General features: G+C 38.4%; 1 protein-coding gene across 3 annotated transcripts in view; it reads left to right on the forward strand.

Moving 5' to 3' along the window:
• Nucleotides 1-276: 276 nt before the first annotated feature.
• JMJD1C (jumonji domain containing 1C) overlaps nucleotides 277-27,459 on the forward strand; it is a gene marked incomplete at its 5' end in the record, with an annotated part of 271,806 nt that continues 244,623 nt past the window's right edge. For all 3 annotated transcript variants that reach the window (XM_079717100.1, XM_079717101.1, XM_079717102.1), the window contains one exon: nucleotides 277-444. In XM_079717100.1, coding sequence (XP_079573226.1) covers nucleotides 277-444 — 168 coding nt within the window. The remainder of the gene's footprint in view (nucleotides 445-27,459) is intronic.

The raw sequence follows: 27,459 nt of genomic DNA on the forward strand, positions 1-27,459 counted from the left end.
CGTGTGGAAATTTCTGTCCGTTTCTTTCTTTTATTTGAGGAACTGCAGCCAGAGGCTGCAAGTCGGGGAGTCCAGGGGAGTGCTGAGGACTGTGAGAAACCGAGGTCGCTGTGCCCTTCTGGGCAGAGCGTCCGGTGCGCCCCCGAGCCTGCGCTCGCTCGCGGGGCCGCCGCCTTCCCTAGGTCAGCTGTCCTCGGCATGGGCGGCCGGTAGGAGCGGGGTTTCGGTGATTTCCTGGCAGCTGAGGAGGCAGCGGCCACTTCGGCAGCGACGGCTATGGCGGTGGAGATGCGGCCGGAGCTGGTGGGGAAGCGGTTCCTGTGCCTGGCGGTCGGTGAAGAGGCGCAGCCGGAGCGCGGGGAGAGCGGACGCTGCTGGCGGGGCTGGCGAGCGGGAGTTATCCGAGCGGTGTCACATAGGGACAGCCGCAATCCCGACCTGGCGGTAAGAGAGCTAACTCCCCTCAGTCTCTCCCCCGCGGCCGCAGCCCCACCCCTGGTCTCGGCAGCCGCACCTTGTGGGGTTACCTCTGGCACCTGGCTCAGCCCGGCCAACTGGCGGTCACGCCCCTCTCCTGCGCTCTGGGCGGGTTTGCCCACGTGCCCTGCCAGGATAGCCTCCTCCTCGCGAGGAGCTTCCCCAGCGGGGGCGGTGACCCCCTCGGGACTCCGCGGCGCCCGCCCGGGCCCTTTGGCCGCTATCCGGGAGGGATGCGGCCGCGGAGACCTTACGGAAAGGCGGGGTTGCCAGCCGGCTGCTGCGCGGGCGGGTGGGGGTGGGGGCGGACCCCTCGCTCGTGGCGGTAGGGGGCCAGCTTCACCTGCCACTCTGTGCGAAAGTCTTAACAGTGCAGGCGCTGGAGACTGAAAACTTATCCCGTAAGGTTGCTGAAGGGGAGGGAGAAAAGGAAAGAGACAGCTCTGGTTTTCCAGTCTGTCCTGGGATTCTTGTGTGTTTTCGAGGCAAAGGCCCTGGCAGTGGCGGGGGCCCTGATTCAACCTTTTCCTACAGTAGATGCTTGGATTTCTAACAGAAAACGATGAAACTGAAAACTTTTGGTTTGGAGGGCCATGGAAATTAATATCTCCCTCCCTCTCTCCCTTCTTTCCTTCCGTTTGTTTTTTCCATAGTGTTGTGTTTTTTTTTTGTTAGAAGGGAATAGTGCTTTAAAGTCATCCATTCCTGGGTTTTATATGATTTTAAATGAAGCAAGAAATATTGTAAGTCAAAACGTTTAAGACTCTGCAGAACCTTAAAGTGTCTTTTTCTTTGCTTGCTTTTCCTTACTTGTGACACTGCCAGTGTTTTCTTTCACTAGTGTAGGAGTGTGCAAGATTCTGAGGCGGGATATGCTGTTAGTGTTCCAATAACGTTTTCACTGGGGGACATGTTGGAGTTAAGGAGCCAAGGAGAGGCAAGACACTGACTAGGCTTTGAAAGGTTGATTTATGAATACATAATCCATGAAATTTATTGGTAATACTGTGGGGTATTTAATTTTTCAGTGGATATTTAAAATTTGGGAACATTCTTTTTGTTTATATGCAGGTTTACAATTCCGAATTTACGTGTACATATGTATCTTAATACTTTTGTTGGAGTTTTTGCGTGTTTTTGTTAACCCCGGTTTCATGAACGTAGTCAGTGATATGGTTTCTTGCGGAGTGTATTAATGTCAACTTGATACTGCAAAATATGTTTGCAGAATAGAGGTAATTTTGGAGATTCTGGTTGGTTATTCTCGTTGAAAAGAAGAAAAAGAGAATCTTCCTTTAAAAAAAAACCCAAACATTTTTTAATGGTTCTACAAATTGTGGCAATTCAATAAGTTTGTGTAAAAAGCATGTTCTGATTTTATTTTTCCTCCTTTTACTCTGATATGTAATTGTCTTGGCTTTATGTGGAAGATAGATTATGCGTCAGGGTTTTTAAATTGTTTCAAAACAAACATAGAATGATATTTTGTGTTTTCCTAAAAATTTTGTGTTTTGTTTTAATAGATACATGAAAATTGGGAAGTATAGTGTTAAATTACGAATGTCATTGGCGACAGTCAAGTTATCGAAGTTAAATATATTAAAATTTTTTTTTGTATGGGAATTTAAATGATATAAGGAGGGGGGTTTACACATACCATGTTTGAAAAGGCAAGATAATAAATTGGGTATTTAAAAATGAAAAGTACACGTGGATGGAGGGAATCAACTGGAAAGAACAGGAAGGAGTTTCCTCAGATGATGGAAACGTTTTGCATCTTGATTGTTGATTACACGGGTGCATACATATGTCAAAACTCATTGAATTGTGCACTTAATATCTGTGCATTTCCTATATGCAAATTTTACCTCAAAAATGTGTTTTGAACTATAATTATGTGAACCTTTGACAGTTTTCCTTTAACAGTCTTTACTTAAAAAATTTATGTTGTTACAGTGTAATCTGAGTTTTTTCGCCTGGAACCTACAGATGTAGCGTTACTCTCAAACTTTCTTATATTTCTTCTTTTCTTTCTTTCTTTTTTTTTTTTTTTTTTGCGGTACGCGGGCCTCTGACTGCTGCGGCCTCTCCTGTTGCGGAGCACAGGCTCCGGACGCGCAGGCTCAGCGGCCATGGCTCACGGGCCCAGCCGCTCCGCGGCATGTGGGATCTTCCCGGACCGGGGCACGAACCCGTGTCCCCTGCATCGGCAGGCGGACTCTCAACCACTGCGCCACCAGGGAAGCCCGTATTTCTTTTTTTGCATTCATATTTTCTAAGTTAAACTTGGGACAGTTTAGCATCACCAAAATGCAATTCGCGTTGTAGACTTTTGTTACTGCAGAATAAATCAAGCCCAAAGGAGCTTTTTTAAAAAAATTTATTTATTTATTTATTTATTTATTACTGTGTTGGGTCTTTGTTGCTGCTCGTGGGCTTTCTGTAGTTGTGGTGAGCGGGGGCTACTCTTTGTTGCGGTGCGTGGGCTCCTCATTGTCGTGGCTTCTCTTGTTGTGGAGCACGGGCTCTAGGAGCTCAGGCTTCAGTAGTTGTGGCACGTGGGCTCAGTAGTTGTGGCTCGCAGGCTCTAGAGCTCAGGCTCAGTAGTTGTGGCGCACGGGCTTAGTTGCTCCGCGGCATGTGGGATCTTCCCGGGCCAGGGCTCGAACCCGTGTCCCCTCCATTGGCTGGCAGATTCTTAACCACTGTGCCACCAGGGAAGCCCCCCAAAGGAGCTTGATCAATTACTTTTGTGTATTTTTTTTTTGTTTTGTTACAAATATATGTAATTTAAAAACTACACATTCGGGCTTCCCTGGTGGCGCAGTGGTTGAGGGTCCGCCTGCCGATGCAGGGGACACGGGTTCGTGCCCCGGTCCGGGAGGATCCCACATGCCACGGAGCGGCTGGGCCCGTGAGCCATGGCCGCTGGGCCTGCGTGTCCGGAGCCTGTGCTCCGCAACGGGAGAGGCCACAACAGTGAGAGGCCCGCGTACCACAAAAAAACAAAAACAAAAAAACTGCAAGTTCATTAGGAATCTCAGATATGTATGTATTTATGGCACATGATTTGGAAGGATAATTATCAGAACTTGAAAGTAGTTTAGGGGATGCTTGGTCTCAAAAGTTAGTTATTCTTATTTTTGGTCTTATGTTTGAGGAATTTCCACATGCATTAATTTCCTATACTACTGTTAACTAATTATCACAACCTTGGTGATTTAAACAATACGAATTGATTATTATAATGGTCTGGAGATGATAAGTCTAACTTCTGGGTCTCCATGGGCTAAAATCAAGGTGTGATTAGAATTGTGTTCTTTTCTGGAGGCTCTAGGTCTCATTTTTAGAAGCAGCCCACCTTCATTGGCTCGTGGTCCTCTTCTTCCTTAAAAACCAGCAGATTGTCTCTGTTTTTCTCTAGTCACATCTCCCTCTTGACTCTCCTGCTTCCCCTTACCCTTTTTTTTTTTTTTTTTTTTTTCCCGGTACGCGGGCCTCTCACTGTTGTGGCCTCTCCCGTTGCGGAGCACAGGCTCCGGAAGCGCAGGCCCAGCGGCCATGGCTCACGGGCCCAGCCGCTCCGCGGCATATGGGATCCTCCCAGACTGGGGCACGAACCCGTATCCCCTGCATCGGCAGGCGGACTCTCAACCACTGCGCCACCAGGGAAGCCCCCCCTTACACTTTTAAGTGCCCTTGTGATCATACTGGGCCCACACAGATAATCCAGGATAATCTCCCCATCTGTTAATTAACAACCTTAATATCATCTGAACCCTAATTCTCCTTTGGCGTGGAGTTTAACATAGTTACAGGTTTCATGTATTAGACATGAGCATCTTTGAGGTGGCATTATTCTGCCCACCACACCATGGTAGCAAAAATATTCTTTTACAATATGACCATGATTTGATACAAATACATTAAGGCTAAAATTATTGTACTTTTTCCTGCTGCGAGTTTTAGCGATATCACTATGTGATCTCTTAAGTAAATGAGCTTAATTTGTAGAAGTTTTACTCATCTGTGCTTGTATAATTTCACCTATTTTGTTGGTGACTTTTAAAATATGGCTTGAAAAATCTTCTGGGGTATCTTGGAATTACATTAACCAACAAAAGACTTTATCTGAACCCTTTTAATTCAGGAGGACCAAGTTGTTGATTAAATGGAAATACTTAAAATACATTGTGAGCCCTCAGCATGTTTTCTTTTTTGTAGCTCCATTGTTTAGAAAGGTTCTTGATTTGTTATACATGTTGAATGTTTATTACTGCCCTAATTTTTGAGGAACTTTCTAGAAGATTGATAGTATTATGGAAGGAAAGCTGACAGTTGAGACAAGTACTGTTGCATAATATTCAACCTTGAATAATATTGTCATGCTAATTATAGAGTAAAAATTGATTTACTCTTTGCTCATTTTACTTCCCTTGCACAACTTAACAGCCCTTTATTTATTTACTTATTTATTTATCCATCCATTCAGTCACTTACCCACCTACCTTCCCTTGAAGCTTAATGTGATTGCATCATTGTTTCAAGCTAATCCTATCCAAAGTGTGAGTATTTTTTAAAAATGTTGCAGGTTTTCATAAAACATTCCAGGTTACCGTGACATTTTGCAATGTCATTGAAAACATTTTTAATCTGGTTAGAGACCTCCCCACTGGGATTCCTCATTTTGGATGCAATCATCTATTTTCCTTTCCCACAAAAGTTTCCACTTTTCCAAACTCCTCTTTTTTTCTTTTATCTTGGACTTTAGTTTTCCAGATTAAAGTCTAAGAGTGTGATGTTTGTGTTTGAGTCTGCTTCTTGAGAATAAAATTCCCAGAATTTTGCACTCGACTTTGCGCTGTGTTGCATAAGAGGTTAGGTATTTGCTGAGTGAATGAGAAGTTGAAGTACATTATACCTGATAGATCTTCATACCAAGGACCCAGTCCTGTTTCAAATGAAATAGAAACTGCTCTGGATCTCCTGAGAATGGACACATAACAGATTCACACTTGGGATCTCTGGATCTTGGGTCAGTTATTCTTTTTCCCTGTAGAATAATATTTCCATCATTTCTATTTTTACACAAGAATCCTTTTGAGTCAATCTCCTTTATATTAATATATTGCTTGAAACAAATACAGAGTCAGGGAAGAAGTAAAGTCATAATAAAGGAAGGAAAATATTAACTGAAGTATTAAAAAATTCAGGAAGGGATGCTAAGAACTGAATTACATCTTGATTGCAACATAAAAGAAGAACACAGATACAACAACAAAGGCAACACACACAAATAAAAACTTCTGTTTCTTGGTGAAAGAAGCTAACTCTTTTTTAATGTCAGTAGAGAAATGTGAAGATATTTTGTGTACATTGAAAAAAAGTGGTTTACTTATAATCATGGAACATTTTTCTGTAGCGCTTATAAAACTTTACTCCTGGCTACCATTAATACTAAATTTGATAACATCTTGAAGAGTTCTTTGGGGACTCATTATTGGATAGAAAGGAGCAAATGCACACAGTTTCTGAATGCTCATACCAAGTTGCTTTATGAGTGATGTAATATAATTTTAAATCTTTTTCACAAGAACAGTGTTCTCAGCAAATGTTTTATTTGAAGACAATGAATCAATGTGAAGTTACTTGAAAAGTAGTTGTTATCTAATAGTCTCTTGTCAAAAACTCAGATTGAAAGTTTCTTGTAGAGAAATGAAAAGTATGGCAATTATTGTTATCTATTTTTTAACTTGAAAATTACTCTCTGTCTAATAAAAAGCATTGTACAATTAAAAAAAAAAAGTACCAGGTTTTAGGACTTCCCTGGTGGCCCAGTGGTTGGGACTTTGCCTTGCAATGCAGGGGGTGCAGATTCGATCCCTGGTTGGGGAGCTGGGATCCCATATGCCTCATGGCCAAAGGACCAAGAACATGGAATGGAGGCAATGTTGTAACAAATTCAATAAAGACTTAAAAATGGCCCACATCAAAAAAAAAAAAAAAAACTTAAAAAAAATGTTATCAGGCTTTTTCAGTACCCAAAAGGAATAAAAAATCATAGTATTGTGTTTCATAGACCAAACATGTAAATTTGTTTGTATTTGGGGGAATTTTCTAATGCTCACTTAGTGAGGAGTAGCTAACCTTGTAATACAGATTTTAAGCTGTTCTAAACTGTGTGCTACCTGTAGATTAAAGTTACTTTGCAGATCTTATATGTCCTAAATGTAAGTATCTTAAATATGAAAACTATGTTTTTCTGCTTAGCTGTCTCTTCATTTAAGTTTCATATTGAGTTGGTAGTATTTGATTCTTTAAGTTTTGTTAGGATAATTCTTTAGGTAAATCTAAAATGTATATTGTGGTGTTGTAATATTGCTAATACTAATTTCTGGTCTAGGCACACAGTGTTGAATGAATGAACGAATGATTTTTACTTCATTGCTCAGTGTGACCTGGGTAAGTTAACCACAGGGAAAATTGGTTTAGCTGGTAGGTAGAAAAACTTTTATGTCTGATTTGAGTACATACAGGTCCCCCCCGCTTGAATTTATATTGTGATTGGTCCTAAAGACTTATGTACAGAAAAATAAGTATGCACAGTAAACTAGCTGTGGTGGCACGTAACTTGTGCATTTGTAACCACTAGCTGGTTTTAAAAGTAGATAGCCACCCAGTAAATGGTGTGAAGTGTATGTTTCTGTGTAAAATTAAATAAAGGAGGTGTTTTGTTTTTTCCCTTTTGACCTGTCATAGATATATTCTGGCATGTATTTTGATGCCATTAATTTAAAAAAGAGAATGTGGGCTTCCCTGGTGGTGCTGTGGTTGAGAGTCCGCCTGCCAATGCAGGGGACATGGGTTCATGCCCCGGTCCGGGAAGATCCCACATGCCGCGGAGCGGCTGGGCCGGTGAGCCATGGCCTCTGAGCCTGCGTGTCTGGAGCCTGTGCTCTGCAACGGGAGAGGCCACAACAGTGAGAGGCCCACGTGCCGCAAAAAAAAAAATAGGGAATGTTTTCATTCATTAAGGTAATTGGACTAAAGACATTTTAGTGTGAGAATCCTTCATATAGGGAAGACGTTGCATTTGAAAGTAAAAATGTCTGGATATTTCCACGTAATCAAAAGTATGTAGGCTATTTTCCTGTGTTTATAGGTTTAATGTGTTACTTTTGACAATTGTAAGTTATGAGTAAAGAATGTTTTCAACTCTCAAACTCATATTTTGTTTCTCCTTTACATATTTAGTATAGTACCTAGCATTAGGTGTTTAGTAAATGTTCATTGAATGGCAAATAAATGAATGAATATCATCAATTTCTTGTATACTTTAATGCATACCAACCATCTCAATTATCAGTGACTATTTACTCTTAATTTTGAACCTCTTTTTTTGTTGTGTGGAATTGTATACCTTAGTGGTTACTTCCCCATATTCATTGTCTGTTGTGTGGTTTGACTAAAGGGTGGGCCTGGGTATTCCTAAGCCAATCAGGGAATTGAACTCCTCTGGTTACACTGATGGGTATAGGCCCTAAATAAGTCCAGTCAGCATGAAGGCAAGGGGTATTGTGTGGGTGTGAGTCTGGAATTGCCACAGCCATTTTCCTACTTTAAGGTAAACCAGTTTGAGGACAAAGTTGATGTATAGAGGCTAACAGAATTGAAAAGGCAACAGAAAAAATATGGCTGATCAAGTTGTTTTCTGAAGCCTAAATACAACTATTGGATTTTTCACTTGCAAGATTTTTCATATGGAAGAATAAATTGACTTTATATCTATTTTTCTTGGTGTTTCTTTTCTTTGGAACCAAAAGCATGTTAACTGATATACATGGTAATATTTCTTTGCCTTTTTTTTTTTTTGAAGGCATATGAAAGATAGGCATTTTCTTGACACTCTTGTTTGTTATTTAAGGTTAAAGCAGATTTTTGCTTTATAATTTTGAATAATTTCAGTAGTGATTTTCAAGAATGGTGATATGTTCTGCTTTATTGTGTCCAGATATATCCCAGAGCTTTGAAAAATTAATGTATATGAAACATAAATACCTTATTTTCTAAATAATTAAAAATAAGAAATACCATTTGAATTTTTATGTCAGGAAGTATGCCATAAACCCCTTATTGTTAAAGAGAAATTTCAGCAAATAGATATCATTAATATTCCAGAAATTAAAAAAGAAATGGCAACCTTTTCTTTTTTAGGCTGTAAACCATAAATACTGTATTTTTCTACTCTTGTCACTGTTGGCCTGATTTTTTTTTTTTTTTTTTTTTTTGCGGTACGCGGGCCTCTCACTGCTGCAGCCTCTCCCGTTGCGGAGCACAGGCTCAGCGGCCATGGCCCACGGTCCCAGCCGCTCCGCGGCATGTGGGATCCTCCCAGACCGGGGCACGAACCCGTGTCCCGTGCAGCGGCAGGCGGACTCTCAACCACTGTGCCACCAGGGAAGCCCTGGCCTGATTTTTAATGGTGGCAGTTTGGTAGTAACAAATACTGCTGATTTCATTTGTTTCAAAGTTTGACAGTGATTACATTTCTGCCTAATGCCCCGATAAACATTTTTTTCTATGTGCATTTTTAATAAACTTGTGTTTTATTTGATATAAAATTCTTAATCTGACAAATCTGTAAGGGTTATATAATTTATCCTTTAAGATTATTGCTTACTAAATATTGAAATGTTCTAAGATGTTGAAACAGTCTCTGAAATTATCTAATTGGGTGGAATCTTTTCATGTAGAATTTATGGTTTATTTTATATTTTGGCTATTTTATGGAATTATATTAGTAAACCCTTTGAAAATATTACTTTATTTTCTTCTTATAATATAGAACCTATTGATTTGATTATAGAATATGTGGTTAATGAGTAGAAAACAGCTTATTATTCATTTACTGTTTGGTTGGACTTGGTGCTAAAATTCTAAGGTTACAACATGGTCTAGTCCAGTTTCCTGGATGCAACCAGTAGGAACTGTGAGTCATACAGGATTTGAGCAGGGTAGATAAATGCTTAGACCTTTGAATTAAAAAGTGTGAATATATAGTGATACCTGCCTATTGGGGTTTATTGGCTAGTACACTCCTTTGGAATGAATAAAAATTTTGGATTACATATTTCTTAATAGATTGCAGATTTCAGGTACAGTATTTCATCTATATTTGTTCAAACCAGTGCAACAAAATAGATCTTAGTAAACATATTTTGAAATTAGTTTGAATAAATAGGAATTAAGTATAAGTATATATAATAATACATAACTGATCACTTAAAAGAAACATTTCTTAAAAGTACACTTAACATTGTACTTGATTTATAGTTTGGGCCTCAGTTTTCTCATTTATCCCATTCAGTGAATGGAATTGGTCTAGAGTTCAGAGTTTTTACTATTCTGTAGTTCTAGAATTGTGATGTTAATAGTTTTTTTGTTTTTTGTTTTTAACCTGTAATGTCTTAGAATAAAGTGTGTTTTAAGCAAAAATAAATTTTAGGTCTGTCCCAAAAGCTCTTAATTATGAGTTAATGAAACATTTCATTATGACATGTCTGTTGTGTTTTGTTATTACAAAGACCACAATTCTATGTAAATAATGTGATTTCTGTTCAGTGTTTATTTTGGATGATCAAAATGAGATCATAGGATTTGGATTTTTATGATTGAATAAATTGAGGTAGAATAAAGAAAAATATCTGAAGGCTTCAATATTGGATCTTAAAATAGTTTAGCATATGTATTCATGCACTTGGAAGTTTTGATCAGTTACATTTAATTCTTGGTGAAACTACCCTATGGTTCAAATCGATTAAAAGAAGTCAAAAATTGCTTCTCCAAAGGGATATAGTAATTCACACATTCAAAGTTAAAAAAAAAAAGAAAAGAAAAAGAAAAAAAGCCTCATCCATTGCTATGATATATATTCTCCCTGAACCTTTCTTTCTTGATTTTTTGCAGCCCCATGATTCAAGTCCTCTTGGAGCTTGTTTTTTTAGTGACTACAGTTCCTCCCATCTTCTTAATTTAGTATTAGAAAGTCAGTCCTTTGCTCACTGTTTCTTTTTGTTTTATTTTTCAAATCTTGTTATTCCCTTTGGAGAATTTACTTGTACTTCTTTGCCTCATGACTCACTAATCTGCAACTTAAGCATTGACCTTCAGTTGGAATCCACCATCTCTCCATTCTTCTTTGGTGTCTGTATATGAATGTCCCACATTTGAGTCTGATAAATGTTACTAAAATGCAGTTTATTATCTTCATGTGAAAAAGCTCACCTTTTGAGATTTATCTTGAAGTCTCATCCGGGCTTGAAGATGCCTCATTCTTCACCTTTTCACCACCTGCAATGTAGGTATTTAGTGAGTTAACACAAATTTCTTTCTTCAAATTACAATCTCTTCTACTCCTCACTCCCACCTCCCCTTTTATTCCAATTTGTGCTACCACTGAGTCCACACCTTCTTTGCCCTAGGCATGTTTTAAGTGATCTTTTTACTTTAAAGTTTATTCCTTTTTCAGTCCATTCTATTCATTGTGGACAAATTACTCATCCTGTGTTTCCCTTTAGCTCACTTTAGTGGTTTTTCCTTTGCTTATTCGGTAAGTCCAAACTTCATTCTCTAATGCTTAGATGTGCTCAGTGTCTCTATCCTTTGAAATTTGAAATTAACTAATCCCCTATATAAACTGTTGTGGTGTTTAGCGAAAGTGTTTCATTGGAGTTTTTAAAATATTATAACCCACTGTTAATGAAATCATAAAACGCATTTCATGCTTCTTTTCGAATTTCATTTGCTGATAAAAAGTTTCTGATGTTGAACATTTCTCTTGTTAAAAATGGTATTACTTGGTATTACATGAACTGAGTCCAAAGAGAAAACAGATTCTTAATGAGTCAAATGATGTATAAAGTGTTAGTTATTCCATTTCTGTTCATGAAAGACAAAATCCAATTTAACAACATTTTAGACACTATTAATGAATCTGGAAATATGACTTTTCTTTGATTTTAAGGTAGACACTTTCCACATTTTAATGTTTCTGAAATTAAGGCATAGTTTACATACAGTCCATGTCAAAAGCAACTTGTTTACCAATGTCTGTTAAATGTCTGTTAGTATTTGCTATGTTGCTATATATTGCTATATATAAAAGAGTGTATTTTAAACGTAGATTTCTTGTCTCATGCCAGAGAATGTAGAAACAGTAGAACATGAAGTAGAAACTAAGTCAGCATTCCTGGAATAGATTTTAGAATTTTTCAAAGATAGGAGAGGTCTGTGTGAGTAATTCATGTCTTGTGAAAGACTGTCACTTAGGAGCCGAAAAATCTGATTCATCTGTCAAAATTACTGAGTTTAAGTAAGACTCAGAAAACATCTTTAGAATCAGAGGAATATTGAAGAAGGAATGCATGTTTATGTTAATGTATGGATAAAGTTATGCATTGCCATTTAATGCAGAATGGCTTTATGTATATTTAATATAAGATTTATTTCTTCCCTAAATTGTTTTTCCTTAGATTGAATCTTAGCATCAAGGCAATACGGTACTAGGGAAGGTATTGAAACTGTGAAACAACTTAAAATTGGTAAACTGTTCCAATGTGTTGAATAGCACCATACTATTATTTTGGTCTGTCTTTATCTTCAAAACCACATTGATGAAATTATATAGATTAGATTTCAGAGTGTTTCACCTATTCCCTAAAATGTTCTATTGCCTTAACTTTCAAAATCTCTTACTATATTTTAATACCAAAGTGAATCATTTTAAGGGAAACCATTTAACTTTACATTGTTCATCTTAATAAAGGGAATTAATAATGAATATGAATATAGACTATTTGTGTCCTGTTACTTCATAATGGCTTTGAAATATATAAACATATGTACATGTTTATGGAAATAGTGATTAGTTTCCCTTGAACTAAAAGTTATAGCAGTAAAAAAAAATATAGGTTAAAACTGCAAAAAGGAAAAAGGTAAATAAGCTTGTAAAGAGAGCTAACATAATATTGTGTTAAATTTGCTTCAGAATTTCTTAGTGTCCAGAGCAAGATGAGAATTATGATAAATTACAATGTCATTGCTCTTCAGAGTGATTTTCACTAAGCCTTACTGGATTTTTGGAGCTTTCTGAGGTCTGTTAGAAAAGTGAATGAATGGCCAGAGAGTATAGGAGAAAAGGAAGAAATCCTAGGGTACTGAATTCTGGTCCTTGACCCATTCATTTGGAACAGCTTTGATTGTATCAGTTTTATTTGATAATGATTTCTCAGGTCAAAAAAATTGGTTATGTATCAATAATTCTTTTTTCAGGGAGAAGGAAGTGTGCCATTTTTAAAGAGAAACTTTTCCTGACAAAAAATTCTTTAATTGGGCTTCCCTGGTGGTGCAGTGGTTGAGAGACCGCCTGCCGATGCAGGGGACACGGGTTCGTGCCCCGGTCCGGGAAGATCCCACATGCCGCAGAGCGGCTGGGCCCGTGAGCCATGGCCGCTGAGCCTGCGCGTCCGGAGCCTGTGCTCCGCAACAGGAGAGGCCACAACAGTGAGAGGCCCGCGTACCGCAAAACAAACAAACAAAACTTTAATTGATGGCTTGTACATGGAAAATTAAGTAGTGTACATTGTTAAACACAATGATTATTATTAAAACAAACAACTTTCTTAGTAATTAAAGATTAAAGATGTAATTATAAAGTGACTCCTGATGAGGATATTCCTGCAAAAGATTAATTTGGTCCAGGTATGTAATTTTTAGTGATCAGTGGAACATGTAGGAGAAGAAGCAGATATGAATGTCTAAAGGCAGTGATTCTCAACCTTTTTTATATTCATTGCAGTCTCTCAGTGGAAAGGGTTAAGCTTTAATGTGTGTGAAAATCTTGGAGGGAGCTCCATATTTTAAATGCTAGTTTCTAAACCTCATACCTAGATATTTTGATCTGCATTTTACAGAAATCTGCATTTTATTAAAATTATTTTTATTAGGTACCAAAGCCACGTAAAAAGACATCTAGAGTAATTTCACTCCCACCCCGTCCCCATCAGCTCAGTTTACTCTGCAACTCTTTTATTTTTATTTATTTATTTATTTTTCTGTCACTCTTTTAAAATAACCATTTTTATTAATTCAAGTGTCTTTGCCGGGTTAACTTACAAAGATAGGAGCAAGTGTACATGGTTTCATTCCTCCCACTTATATGTGATCAACCTGAGCATCACTAAAAGAAAAACACACATTATGAATCTACTGGCAAGATATGGTAGGAAGTACACCAATGAAGTTGTACTAAAAATAAAACCAATGAAATATTTGTACTAAAAATTATTGAACTTGAGTATAATCAAGCTTCTACATTCAACCACTAATTTGCAGGACATATGAGGGTAGAGGAACATGTTAAACACCACCATGAGGATGCGGTCAACTAGACCCAGGATGTGGGAAATTCTAGAACTAGAGCTGTGCTGTTGAATATTGTGGCAAGTTAAATTGATTAAAATTGAATATCAGTTCCTCATTCACTGTAGCCAATTTCAGGTTCTCAGTTGCTACATCTAGCTAGTGACTATGGTTTTAGACAGCACAAATAAGAAAATTTCCATCATTGCAGAAAGATCTATTGGATGCCACTATTCTAGAGTAAGCTTTAAAAGAATAGTCAACTTATCATACAGACTAGTAGAAGGGGAAAAAATGGAATGATAAAAATAAAAGAAGGCAGGAAGAGAGACAAACATAACAAAGGTGAGACAAACAGAAAGCACAAAATAAGAGATTTAATTTAAACCCAGATATATCAGTAATTACATTAAATGTAATTGACTAAACGTTTCTATTAAAAGGAAGGTTATAAAACTGGGAGGAGAGAACCCACAAAACACGCTTACTGGGACTTCCCTGGTAGCACAGTGGTTAGGAATCTGCCTGCCAGTGCAGAGGACACGGGTTCGATCCCTGGTCCGGGAGGGTCCCACATGCTGCGGAGCACCTGAGCCCATGCACCACAACTACTGAGCCTGCACTCTAGAGCCCACGAGCCACAACTACTGAGCCCATGTGCCGCAACTCCTGAAGCTTGTGTGCGAATGGCCCGTGCTCCGCAACAAGAGAAGCCACCGCAAAGAGAAGCCTGCACACCGCAATGAAGAGTAGCCCCTGTTCGCTGCAACTAGAGAAAACCCACGCGCAGCAATGAAGACCCAACGCAGCGGGAAAAAAAAACAAAAACCCACACTTATTTGCTGTTTATAACAAATCTATCTAAAACATAAGAATACTTACAGGTGGCTGTAAAAAGATGGGGAAAAAACTTCCATGCAAATACTAATTAAAGATAGTTGACATGGCTATGCTAAAGACAGTGTTTAAGAAGAGAAGCGTTATTTGGGATAAAGAGGCTTTGTTTACCATGGTAAGAGTTTATTCAGCAAGAAGGTCTAATTTCAGTTTTCTAAGTACCTGTGACATGACTTAAAATACATAAAGCTGGAATTGATAGAATTACTAGAGAAAATAGACAAATTTATAACCATAGTGTGAAGTTAAATAGCTGATAGAACTAGCAATAAAATAACAGTAATAAATAGAATATTTAGAATAATAAGTACTTGGCTTTGGCCATCTCACAAGGTAGTTGTGTGAATGAGATAGTATATTTAATAAATACACGGTCATTCAATATGAGTAGGTATTTAACATGAATAAATACTGAAATACTTTTATTCAAAAAATATTTGAGCACCTTCTCATGACTGGTACTGTTTAAGACGTGTTTTGTAAGGTGTGCAGCCTTAATCAAATGTAAGATGTTGTCAGGTACAGTTACCAATTTTAAGTACTTAATGAATGATAAGCAGTAATATCTGTATGGATTCATAGAAGTGAGTGATACAGATTTGAAGGATGCATTTGTTGAGGAGACAGGATATTTTGGGCCCTGAAGAGTGACTGGCATAATATATTGGGTTGGCCAATAAGTTCCTTCGGTTTTAAAATAAAAATAGAAGAGACATTTTTCATTTTCAGCAAGAACTTTATTGAACAACGTATTCACCATTTTGTTCCACTACTTTCTGCCATTTTTCAGACAACTTCATAATTTCATCTACTCAAAACTTTTTTATCTTTTTGAGCAAAGAACTGGTCCAGGTGCCTTTAACAGTCTTCCAGGGAATTGAAATTTTTTCCATTAAGAGAATTTTGTAAAGACGGAAATAAATGGAAATCCGGGGCTTCCCTGGTGGCGCAGTGGTTGAGAGTCCGCCTGCCGATGCAGGGGACGCGGGTTCGTGCCCCAGTCCGGGAGGATCCCACGTGCCGTGGAGCGGCTGGGCCCGTGAGCCAGGAAGATCCCACATGCCGTGGAGCGGCTGGGCCCATGAGCCATGCCCGTGAGCCATGCCTGTGAGCCATGCCCGTGAGCCATGGCTGTTGAGCCTGTGCGTCTGGAGCCTGTGCTCCGCAACGAGAGAGGCCACAGCAGTGGGAGGCCCACGTACCGCAAAAAAATAAATAAAAATAAATAAATAAATAAAATAAATGGAAATCCGAAGGTACAATGTCCGGTGAATGAGGAGGATGACTCAGAACTTCCTAGCCAAGCTGTAACAGTTTCTGCCTGGTCATCAAAGAAACATACGGTCTTGTGTTACCCTGATGAAAGATTATGTATTTTCTGTTGACTAATTCTGTACGCTTTTCGTTGAGTGCTGCTTTCAGTTGGTCTAATCGGGAGCAGTACTTGGAAATAATGGTTTGGTTTTCCGGAAGGAGCTCATAATAGAGAACTCCCTTCCAATCCCACCATATACATAACATAACCTTCTTTGGATGAAGACTGGCCTTTGGTTTGGTTGCCGGTGGTTCATTTTGCTTGCCCCACAATCTCTTCCACTCCCCATTATTGTACAGTATCCACTTTTCATCGCTGGTCACAATTTGTTTTAAAAACAGTACGTTTTTGTTATGTTTCAGTAGAGAATTGCATGCAGATACACAGTCAAGAAGGTTTTTTTCACTTAACTTATGTGGAACCCAAACATCAAAGCAATTAACATAGTCAAGCTGGTGCAAATGATTTTCAGTGCTTGATTTGGATATTTTGAGTATGTTGGCTGTCTCCCACATGGTATAACGTTGATTGTTCTCAGTTAATGTCTCGATTTGATCGCTATCAACTTCAACTGGTCTACCCACCCGTGGAGCATTGTCCAGAGAGAAATCTCCAGCATGAAACTTTGCAAACCGCTTTTGACACGTTCGATCAGTCACAGCACCTTCTCCATACACTGCACAAATCTTTTTTTGCGTTTCAGTTGCATTTTTACCTTTCTTGAAATAATAAAGCATAATATGCCAAAAATGCTTTTTTCTTCCATCTTCAATATTAAAATGGCTATACAAAAATTCACCAATGTACAAAGTGAGAGAGTGGCATGGACATATATACACTACCAAATGTAAAATAGGTAGCTAGTGGGAAGCAGCCGCATAGCACAGGGAGATCAGCTCGTGCTTTGTGACCACCTAGAGGGGTGGGATAGGAAGGGTGGGAGGGAGGGAGACGCAAGAGGGAAGAGATATGGGGGTATATGTATATGTATAGCTGATTCACTTTGTTATAAAGCAGCAACTAACATACCGTTGTAAAGCAGTTATACTCCAAGAAAGATGTTAAAAAAAATTCACCAATTTTGATTTTTTAAAATTCATGCTGATATGACAGCTGTCATGGTACAATCTACAAAATTGTTTTTTGTTTTTTTTTTTTTTGCGGTACGCGGGCCTCTCACTGCTGTGGCCTCTCCCGTTGTGGAGCACAGGCTCCGGACGCACAGGCTCAGCGGCTATGGCTCACAGGCCCAGCCGCCCCGCGGCATGTGGGATCTTACCGGACCGGGGCACGAACCCGTGTCCCCTGCATCGGCAGGCGGACTCTCAACCACTGCGCCACCAGGGAAGCCCTACAAAGTTGTTTTGAATGAAGTTAAAGACACCTAAGCACTACTAGAGCCATCTTAACGAGGAAACTGAACAAACATTATGGCCAACCCAATAATAATATTAGAAGAGGTATAAAATGGTTTTGGTAGAAAGAATGGCATGAGGAAAAGCAAACCACTTGGTTTCAGAGAGGGTTCATATTGGAATAACAATAAGAAAAATAATGTGAAAATTAGGGCCAAATTGTAATATCAGATTGAGAAATTTGTGGTATGTCTAGAGTGGTTGGCTGAAATGAATATCCTAGTACTTGTGTCATTTCCCAATTTTATGAATACAGTTGTCTCTAGGTATCCATGGGGGCTTGGTTTCAGGGCCCCCTCAGATACCAAAATCCAAGGGTGCTCAAGTCCCTTTCTTAAAATGGCATAGTACAGTTGGCCCTCCGAATCTGAGTATGTAGAGCTATAACTATATTTTTGAAGGTAGAATGAAGGGCCTTTAATTTTGGTCACTGAAACAGCAGTCTAATTTCCATACAGATTGTACCTATTTACAGCTGCAGTTTATGGAAGCACCAGTTTTCCCACATGAGTCTCAACACTATTGGATATTGTCAGTCATAATTTTTGCCTAGTTCGCCCAAAAAAAAGGTACCTTGCTTTAATTCCTGTTTATGTGTTTTTGAGTCTCATGTATTTATTGGCCTTATTAAAGAAATATATAAATAGCTTGCTCATATTTTGACCTCTTTTTTAAATTATTTATGTATTTTACATTTGGCTGCATTGGGTTTTCATTGTTGCATGTGGGCTTTCTCTAGTTGCAGCGAGCGGGGGCTACTCTTCATTGCGGTGCGCAGGCTTCTCATTGAGGTGGCTTCATGACGTGGCTTCTCTTGTTGCGGAGCATGGGCTCTAGGTGCACGGGCTTCAGTAGCTGTGGCTCAAAGGCTCTAGAGCACAGGCTCAGTAGTTGTGGCACACGGGTTTAGTTGCTCCGCGGCATGTGAGATCTTCCTGGACCAGAGCTCGAACCCGTGTCTCCTGCACTGGCAGGCGGATTCTTAACCACTGCGCCACCAGGGAAGCCCTGGCATTGGGATTTTGATAGAGGTTATATTGAATCTGTAGCTCTCTTTGAGTAGAATTAATATTATAACAATATTAAGTTTTCTAATCTATGAATACAATATTTCTTTCCATTTGTGCTTTTAATTTTTTTCAGCAACATTTTGTTGTTTTCAGTGTAGAAGTAATTTGCCTCCCTGGTTATGTTAATTCCTAAGTATTAAATATTTTTAATGCTATTGTAAATGGAATTTTCTTAATTTCCTTTTCAGGTTGCTTATTGTTAGTGTGTAGAAATGCAGCTGATTTTCATGTGTTGATTTTGTATACTGCAACTGCTCAATTTTTTTCTAACAGTTATTTTCCCCTGTGTTTGTGAAATTTGTAGAATTTTCTGCATGTAAGATCATGTCATCTGCAAATAGATATTCTTTCCCATGTGGATGTCTTTTTAGTTTCTTGTCTAATTTTCTGTTTAGAACTTCCAACACCATATTTAATAGGAATGGCAAGAGCAAGCATCTTTGTCTTGTTCTTAATCTTAAAACGTTTGTAGTTTTTTACTGTTGAATATGATGTTAACTGTGGAATTTTCATATATGGCCTTTATTATATTGAGGTAGTTCTTTCTATTCCTAGTTTGTTGTGCACTTTGTATCATGAAATGGTGTAGAATTTTGTCAAATGCTTTTTCTGCATCAGTTGAGATGATCATTTTTCCCCCCTTTCATTCTTTTAATGTGGTATATTACATTGATTTTTGTATGTTGAACCATCTTTGCATTCCAGGAGTAATTCCCACTTGGTTATGTATATTACTATTTTTAGTATATTTAATTTTAAAAAATTTGTGTAACTCCTTTCATTTTCTCCCCTTCTCACACATATATTCTAGTATAATTTTGCTTGGAATTGTATACGTTTTTATAGACAAATTCAGGAAGAAAGAATACCTTTCCACTGAGTCTGAATTTCAAATAGCATGGAATATCCCTCCAGCTATTAAAGTTTTTTTTTTTTTAAGTTCTACAGTTATTTTCCTAATTTAGGTCATGTGGGTTTTTTCAGGTTTATTCTTAGACACTTTATATTTTGATTTTTAAATGCGTGTGGACATACCCTGAATCATTAATACATACCTTTATAAGTCACTGATTTCTTTGCCCAGACATGATTTTTGGACTAAAAATAATGTTCCTATTCTTTTCCCTGTGTATATTTTTAGCTCATTTAATTGCTTTCTAGTTCTTTTCACTAATGGGCTTAACAAAGTTACAGTAAAGGTTAGTGTCATAAAGAAAAAGTGAAATGATAATGTTACTAGCGTCTTAAATCTTTTGCTTAAATTCTCAGTAGGCTGTTGAAGATGTTATTTCTTTAACCTGTCTTTCATTTTATAATTGTAATTGGTGGAAATATAAAGTTTATTTTATAGAGCTTTACTTTTAGGTTAAGTATGTAGCAGTTTATCTTCAGATAAAATTGTAACAAATTACTGTATTCACAAATACAGATAAAAATAAAGATATTTTGGTGGCAATTACTATACAAAAGAGTACATATCAGAATTCTTAATTTTAAAGTGTATTTAAATTACTTCCTAAGGTATCAATTCTTTTTAAACACTACTGTTTCAAAATGCTATATTTATGACATAAAATTAAAATCTACTAAAAACGGGGTGTGTGTGTGTGTGTGTGTGTGTGTGTATATACACACACACACACACACACACACACACCCGGTCTAAAGTGTTCTTTTTTATCTCTTCTGCAATAGACTCCATTCTCAATTGATTTCTCACCTGTGTTAACCTTTTAGAGAACTGTCCTATTTTTACTTCTCAAGAACGGTACTGTAGTGAAGGTTAAAATTTGGAGAATAGGAAACTGACCTTATGTATGCTGTCATTTTTTTAATGTGCTTTCTTCAGCTTTTGATATTTTGAACCTTGGTAGAGCCCAGGAAATAGTAGATCAAAATTATCCATTTTAAACAACAAATGGCTGTACTTTCTGGATTCTTGACTGAGTCAGTTACCTGTGAAATTTTAAAACGTATGAGGAAAATGTTCAGTTTTACTAAATTCCAAAAATGCAAAAAGGGTTGAAGGGATAACAGGTGCATTAGGTACTAATTTTTTGTCTAGTCTTTCTTTTTTGTTATTTTTGTTTGTTTGTTTGTTTGTTTTGTTCGGTACGCAGGCCTCTCACTGTTGTGGCCTCTCCCGTTGCAGAGCACAGGCTCCGGACGCTCAGGCTCAGCAGCCATGGCTCACGGGCCCAGCCGCTCTGCGGCATGTGGGATCTTCCCGGACCGGGGCATGAACCCGTGTCCCCTGCATCGGCAGGCGGACTCTCAACCACTGCGCCACCAGGGAAGCCCTCTTTTTTGTTATATTTTACATAGGAGAGAAAAAATAATCCAGGTTTTGGCAAAACTTTTACTTAAACTTTGTTCTGAGGAAGGTTTTTCTTTTTAAATTAATTTATTTTTGGCTGCATTCGTTCTTTGTTGCTGCGCATGGACTTTCTCTGGTTGTGGCGAGCGGGAGCTAGTCTTTTTTGTAGTACACAGGCTTATTGCGGTGGCTTCTCTTGTTGCGGAGCACAGGCTCTAGGCGCGCGGGCTTCGGTAGTTGTGGCATGTGGGCTCAGTAGTTGTGGCTTGTGAGCTCTAGAGTGCAGGCTCAGTAGTTGTGGTGCACGGTCTTAGTTGCTCTGTGGCATTGTGGGATTTTCCCGGACTAGAGATGGAACCCGTGTCCCCTGCACTGGCAGGCAGATTCTTAACCACTGCGCCACCAGGGAAAGCCCTGTTTTGTTTTTTAAAGCAGTTGTGACTCTGGCAAAATTAACAATCATGGACATATTTAAAAATCTTGAACTCTTTGATCTTAGTATCTTATCTTCTAAATGAAAATGATCTTTTTTTCTATTGTAATAAAACAGTAAGGTTTTTTTAGATTAGTTTTTTTTTCCCTTCCACCTTCTCCCATACTTCAGAGTTATGGATAGTGTACTTATACTGCTGAATCTTTTTAGTTATAATATTAATGGCACAGAGCTATAGAAAGTAAGATTTAATCTCTTCAGAGCATAAGCTATTACCTTTATTATTTCTGTCCTTTTAAGTAATGTGGAATATTATGATTCATGTTAGAGTTAGAAGGAAAATGTACAAGCTCAATGAAATTCGACTGCTCACCTAGTAGTACAAAGGAAATGAAAGAGGTCGGAAATACATTGATTTTGATTACAGGAGAAAAAGGGGGGGTGTAATCTAAATCCAGTACTATTTTGTACCCTTTAAAATTATATTTATTTATTTTTTCTTCCTCTGTTCTACAGTCTTCTAGATACTGTAGGCTGTTTTCTGGTGAAAAAGAGGAGGTTTCTAAGAAGCTTTTTTTTTTTTTTTGAGAAGCTTTTTAGAAGTAATGTGGGAACATGAGGAAGAACTGAGTTGAGGTCAGGGAAGCTATAAACCTTTGAGTGCTTTTGTGATGTGCTGTGCTCTGTGGGAGGCACTCAAAAAGGTCAAGCTTGAGAAACTTGCTTCTTAAGAATGTTACCATTAACACTTAGTGTACCCTATTTTTGTTGAGTCTATTGGGAAGATTTTTATTTAAAAGTTGATTGTATCTTGTGTTTATTTATAAAATGCTTATATTTTGTTCCTAGAGTTATACCAATTCCTTACAAATAACCAAAACACAAATATAGCAATAACAGAAAAACTTTGTTGCAAATGAAGAAATTTCACAGTAATTAGAAGGAAATTGGAATCTCTACTTTGTAAAGAAAGTAGTCTCTGTTGTATCTTTGACATATAAGTTGTTTGGTATTATTCTCACTCTCTTGACTTCTGTTACCTCTTTTTTTTTTTTTTTTTTTTTTTTTGTGGTACGCGGGCCTCTCGCCGCTGTAGCCTCTCCCGTTGCGGAGCACAGGCTCCAGACGTGCAGGCTCAGTGACCATGGCTCACAGGCCTAGCCGCCCCGTGGCATGTGGGATCCTTCCGGACCGGGGCACGAACCCATGTCCCCTGCATCGGCAGGCGGACTCTCAACCGCTGCGCCACCAGGGAAGCCCTTCTGTTACCTCTTGAATCCACTCTACCAGCTTTTTGCCCCGTTACTCTAGGGAAACTGCTGTGATCAAAGTCACAAATGACCTGCTCCTTTCTAAATCAAATGTCATTTCTCACTTCTCACTCCTCATCTTACTTTGACCTATCGGCAGTATTCAATATGGCTAATCACCCTCTCTTCCATAGGATATTATGCTCACCTGATTTTTCTCCTACCTCTCTTGACTCTCCTTTGAAGTTTCCTGTGCTAATTTTCCTTGTTTCTACCGCCTGTTAAGTGGTCAGTTCTTGGACCTCTTTTCTATGTAAACTTTTGTCCTTGGAAGATATACCAGCTATATGCTGATGATTTCCACATTTATATCCTTAGTTTGGACCTTTCCCCCAAACCCCACACTCATAGACTCATATTGAGGCACTCCCTTCATGTCTCCATTTGGGTGCCTAATCTCAAATGTAACATGTCCACAACTGAGCTCCTGTTACTATCCCCCTAAGCCTGCATTGCTCTGTGTTTTCACCATCCAGTGAATGGCAGCTCCATCTTTCCAGTTCAGTTCCTTTGAAGTCATCCTTGACAACTTACTCTCGCATCCCATATCCAGAGTATCTGCAGAATATTTTTGGTGCTGCCTTCAGAATACATCTGGAATTCCAGTACATCTCACCTCTTCCATTATTATCACTCTAGTACAGGCCATCATGATCTTTTGCCTAGATTTGCCAGTAGTTTCTAACTAGTTACGAGTAATAAGTAGGTGCCTAACTAGCTTTCTATTTCTTCTTACCCATAAAAGTACCTACAGCAGGTAGTCAGATTATGTCACTCCCATAATCGAATGCTTCCAAAGTCAACCACACCAATTTAGAGTTAAGAGCCGAAGGCCTTAAGTGGCCTGAGAGGCTCTACATTATGTTGTTCCTCATCAGGCCACTTTGACCTCATCATCTATTACTCTCTGATTTATGTATTCTTTTCCAGCCACATCATTGGCCTCTTTGCTGTTCCTTGAATATTCCAGGTGTTATCCTCCTTTGTGGCCTTTGCACTTGTTTCTCTGCCCAGAATGCTCTTCCCCAAGATATATATCCACATGACTCGCTCCCACAGGTAGGTCTCTTCCAGTGTCAGTATGCTTGCTCATTGTGGTCTTCTCTGGCCACCTTATCTAAAATTGACTCCCTCCCTCCCTTCCTCCCTCCCACCCTCCCTCCCTCCCTCCCTTCCTTCCTTTCTTCTTCCTTTAACATTTTCTGTTTGCTATCCTGCTCTACTTACCTTGTCTGTAATTTCATTCGACTAAACATTTTACTTATTTTTCTGCATTAGAATTAAGCTTCATGAAATGGGGTTTTGCCTATTTTGGTAACTGCTGTTTTCCCATCACCTAGAACATCGCTTAGCAGCTAATGGGGATTCAAAAAATATTTGTTTAGTTAAAATACAATGAAATGTCTTAGAATATTCTGAAATTTAGCTCTTATTCTTGGAGTTATATTACTTTATAATGAAAAACCTAATAAAGTCAGTAAAAGAGAACTTTCTAATATGCAAATATGAAATCAGAACACTCTCTGTGTCAATTTTTGTTAGGTGTTGCCTCTCAGTAAATTTATTGAATGAATACACACCAAGTATCTATTATGTGGTTAGCGTTGTAGGCTAATTGAAAATTTAAGAAATAAACCCACTCTCAAGGAATTTATATTTCTAGTGGAGGGGGATGACTAACATTCAACTGTTGATTTATACTATAGTATACAGTTGTGGTATAATAACAAATATATATGTGGTTTATGTCACTGGTTCCTGGCACTGAGCTTCTAAATTCCTTGGAATTTCCTGAGTGATAAAGGTGATGGGAGCATCTTTTGTTCTAGTGAGGTGACTCCTCATAAGTCCCTAGATAGCTTTAGGTTGGAAGCTGGTCACTGAAAATACTAAGCTTTGATTAGAAGCTTGGAACTTTCAGCCCCAACCCCCAGCTTTTGGGGAGGTGAGAGGGGTTGAAGTTTGAGGTAATCACCAATGGCCACAATCATGCTTTTATAATGAAACCTCCATTAAAAACTCCTAAGCTGGAATTTGGAGATCTTCTGGGTTGGCCAGTACATCAAGGTGCTGGGAAGGTGATACACCCAGGGAAAGTATGAAAAACTCCGTCTCCCACTCACCTTGCCCTATTAATCTCTTCCATCTGGCTGTTCATCAGTTGTATCCATAAACCAGTTGTAAGTAGGCTTTCCAGAGTTCTGTGAGTAGTTCTAGGAAATTACTGAACCTGATAAAGGGGGTCATGGGAATCCCTGATTTATAGTTGGTCAGACAGAAGTACCGGTATGTCATATATTTGACTGGTGACTGAAGTGATGGCAGTCTTGTGTGACGGAAACATTCAACCTGTGGAGTTTGATGCTAACTCCCTATAGTTAGTGTCAGAATCTAGTTGAATTGTAGGATACCCACTTGGTATTGGATTGTTGAAGAAGTCATTTTGGAAAATATACCACCTAATTGATGTCAGGAGGGAAAAAGCCAGTCAACAATTAAGGATTAATTATGTGGTGATGTTAAGTGCTATAGAAATTAAGAGATGGAGCATTATGAGAGTGTGCTACTATTATACTTTTTATGATAGAAAGGCTTCATGGAGGAGCTGGATTATAAAAAGGGTAGTCACTGAATGAAGAGACTACATTCCAGAGAGGGGAATAATATGAATATTGCCTTGGGGACAAGAAAAAGTTTGGCATGGAAATAGAAATACTTCACAAATTTTTATGCCATTTTTTTCTTTTAAGCCTACCCTTCATTTTCTAGTTGGTTATATTTTAAACTACAGAGCGTCTAATATTTCATGCACACTAACGTATACCTAACATTCTAATGAGTTGTTAGAAGTTACGGGGAATATAATGAACCAAGTCTTCTTTTTTTTTAAGAAATTTTAAATTTAATGGCCCCTTGGAGTCAAGTAAAAATCCAAAAGAACAAATATGTATGGAGAATACACACACACACCCAAAACTGTCTGTATTTTGCATGTGCATGTAATGTAATTAACTGTGATGTAAGTTAATTGGTATCCTAGGTTTATTAAGAATGGCATATCCAATTGTTATATGCCCAATTTGAGGATAGAATTAGGAGGAACTTTTATGGCCAGTCCAAATATTATTTACTTTTTTCTCCCTGGCAATCTAGGACTCTTGTTTCTGAACTCGTTGATTCAGATTTTTTTTATTTTATTTTATTTTATTTTTTATTTATTTATTTATTTTTTAAATATACATTTTATTTTTTTTCAATTTAACTGCTAATGAATCTAAGTTTTGGGGTTTTTTTTTTTTGTTTTTGGGGTTTTTTTGTGTGTGTGTGTGGTACGCGGGCCTCTCACCGTTGTGGAGCACAGGCTCCAGACGCGCAGGCTCAGCGGCCATGGCTCACGGGCCCAGCCACTTCGCGGCACATGGGATCTTCCCGGACCGGGGCACGAACCCGCGTCCCCTGTATTGGCAAGCGGACTCTCAACCACTGCGCCACGAGGGAAGCCCTGATTCAGATTTTTAACCGATAATGGGAAAACCTAGCTTTGTACTAGATCAGCCTCCGTGAATCTTTGGGCAGTAGTTTTGGTTGCTTGTCCGCATCATTTTGCCAAGTATGACTGTTTCTTGTTGATCTCACCAGTTATCATTGTGTATGAGTATCATCTTAGTTATATATATATATAGCCCCAGAATAGTGCTTAGCAAATAATAGGTGCTACATACATATTCTTAAATGTATAAAATATTGGGTAAAATTTATTTGCTTACCTCTCCCATGCTTCAAGAACACCAACAGTGTAACGTGAGAAGAGGAATGAGAGAAAGAGAACAACAGAGGTATTCATTGAAGGTGACTAAATCCATAAAATAACTGAGGCCAAAGAACTGGAAGAGATTCAGTAATGAGAATAAAGTTGAGTGTAGTAATTCAAAAGGGGCAAAAGTCAGAGTTTTCTCCACTATCACCGTACATTGGAGTTAACTTTTTGAGTCACCAGCTGGCTGCTGTGTGATTTTATTGAAAATAGGGTGATGCTTGGAACAGGAAAACTGAAAAGAGAGCTTTTAAGTGAAACTTAAAAATAGAGATAAGAGAGAATGCAAAATGAGAAGATTGAGTGTAGGACTTAAAATTAAGCCAATAGGAAGGGAAGAATGATTGGTTCATAGTGGTAATATTTCTACTTACATAGCCCTTGCTCTGTACCAGCCATTATCTTAATGTTAAACAGTTTACATGTATTGACATTTTATCTTCATAGAAACTTTTTGAGTTAATCACTGCTGTTAGTACCATTTTACAAATGTGGCAACTGGGGAGTATATAGGCTTAGGAAATTGCACATACATATTGTAAGTGATGACTAGTGTTTGAACCCAGGTCCTGTGACTGCAGAATCCACATTTTTTGTGTTATGCTGCCTCTCAGGCACAGCTCTTCCAACAAGGTACTTCCTAACTGTAGGCACTTTTCCTTCTATCTGGACGAGTTAGGTGACTTGGGGAAGGTCTTATTCATAATTACTACCTGTGTGTGTCTGTGTGTGTCTCTGTGAAAAATTATTTGACTTTTCTTGGTTTTCTCGTGTATATAAGAGGGAATATATTACCTAAAAGGGTTATTACAGGGATTAAACTACATAAAGCACTTATCATAGTGCCTTTTATGTTCCCTTTACTAAACCTGATTGTTCAGGTAACTGTTTGGGGGACTGCTGTAGACAGTGTAGTAAAGGACAGTAATTAAAGGCTCAGTCTTCAAGGAAGATATCTGGAATCAAAAGATCTAGGAAAAGAGTGGTAAAAA

The sequence above is a fragment of the Hyperoodon ampullatus genome (assembly GCF_949752795.1).
Source record: "Hyperoodon ampullatus genome assembly, chromosome: 1".
Classification (NCBI taxonomy): domain Eukaryota; kingdom Metazoa; phylum Chordata; class Mammalia; order Artiodactyla; family Ziphiidae; genus Hyperoodon; species Hyperoodon ampullatus.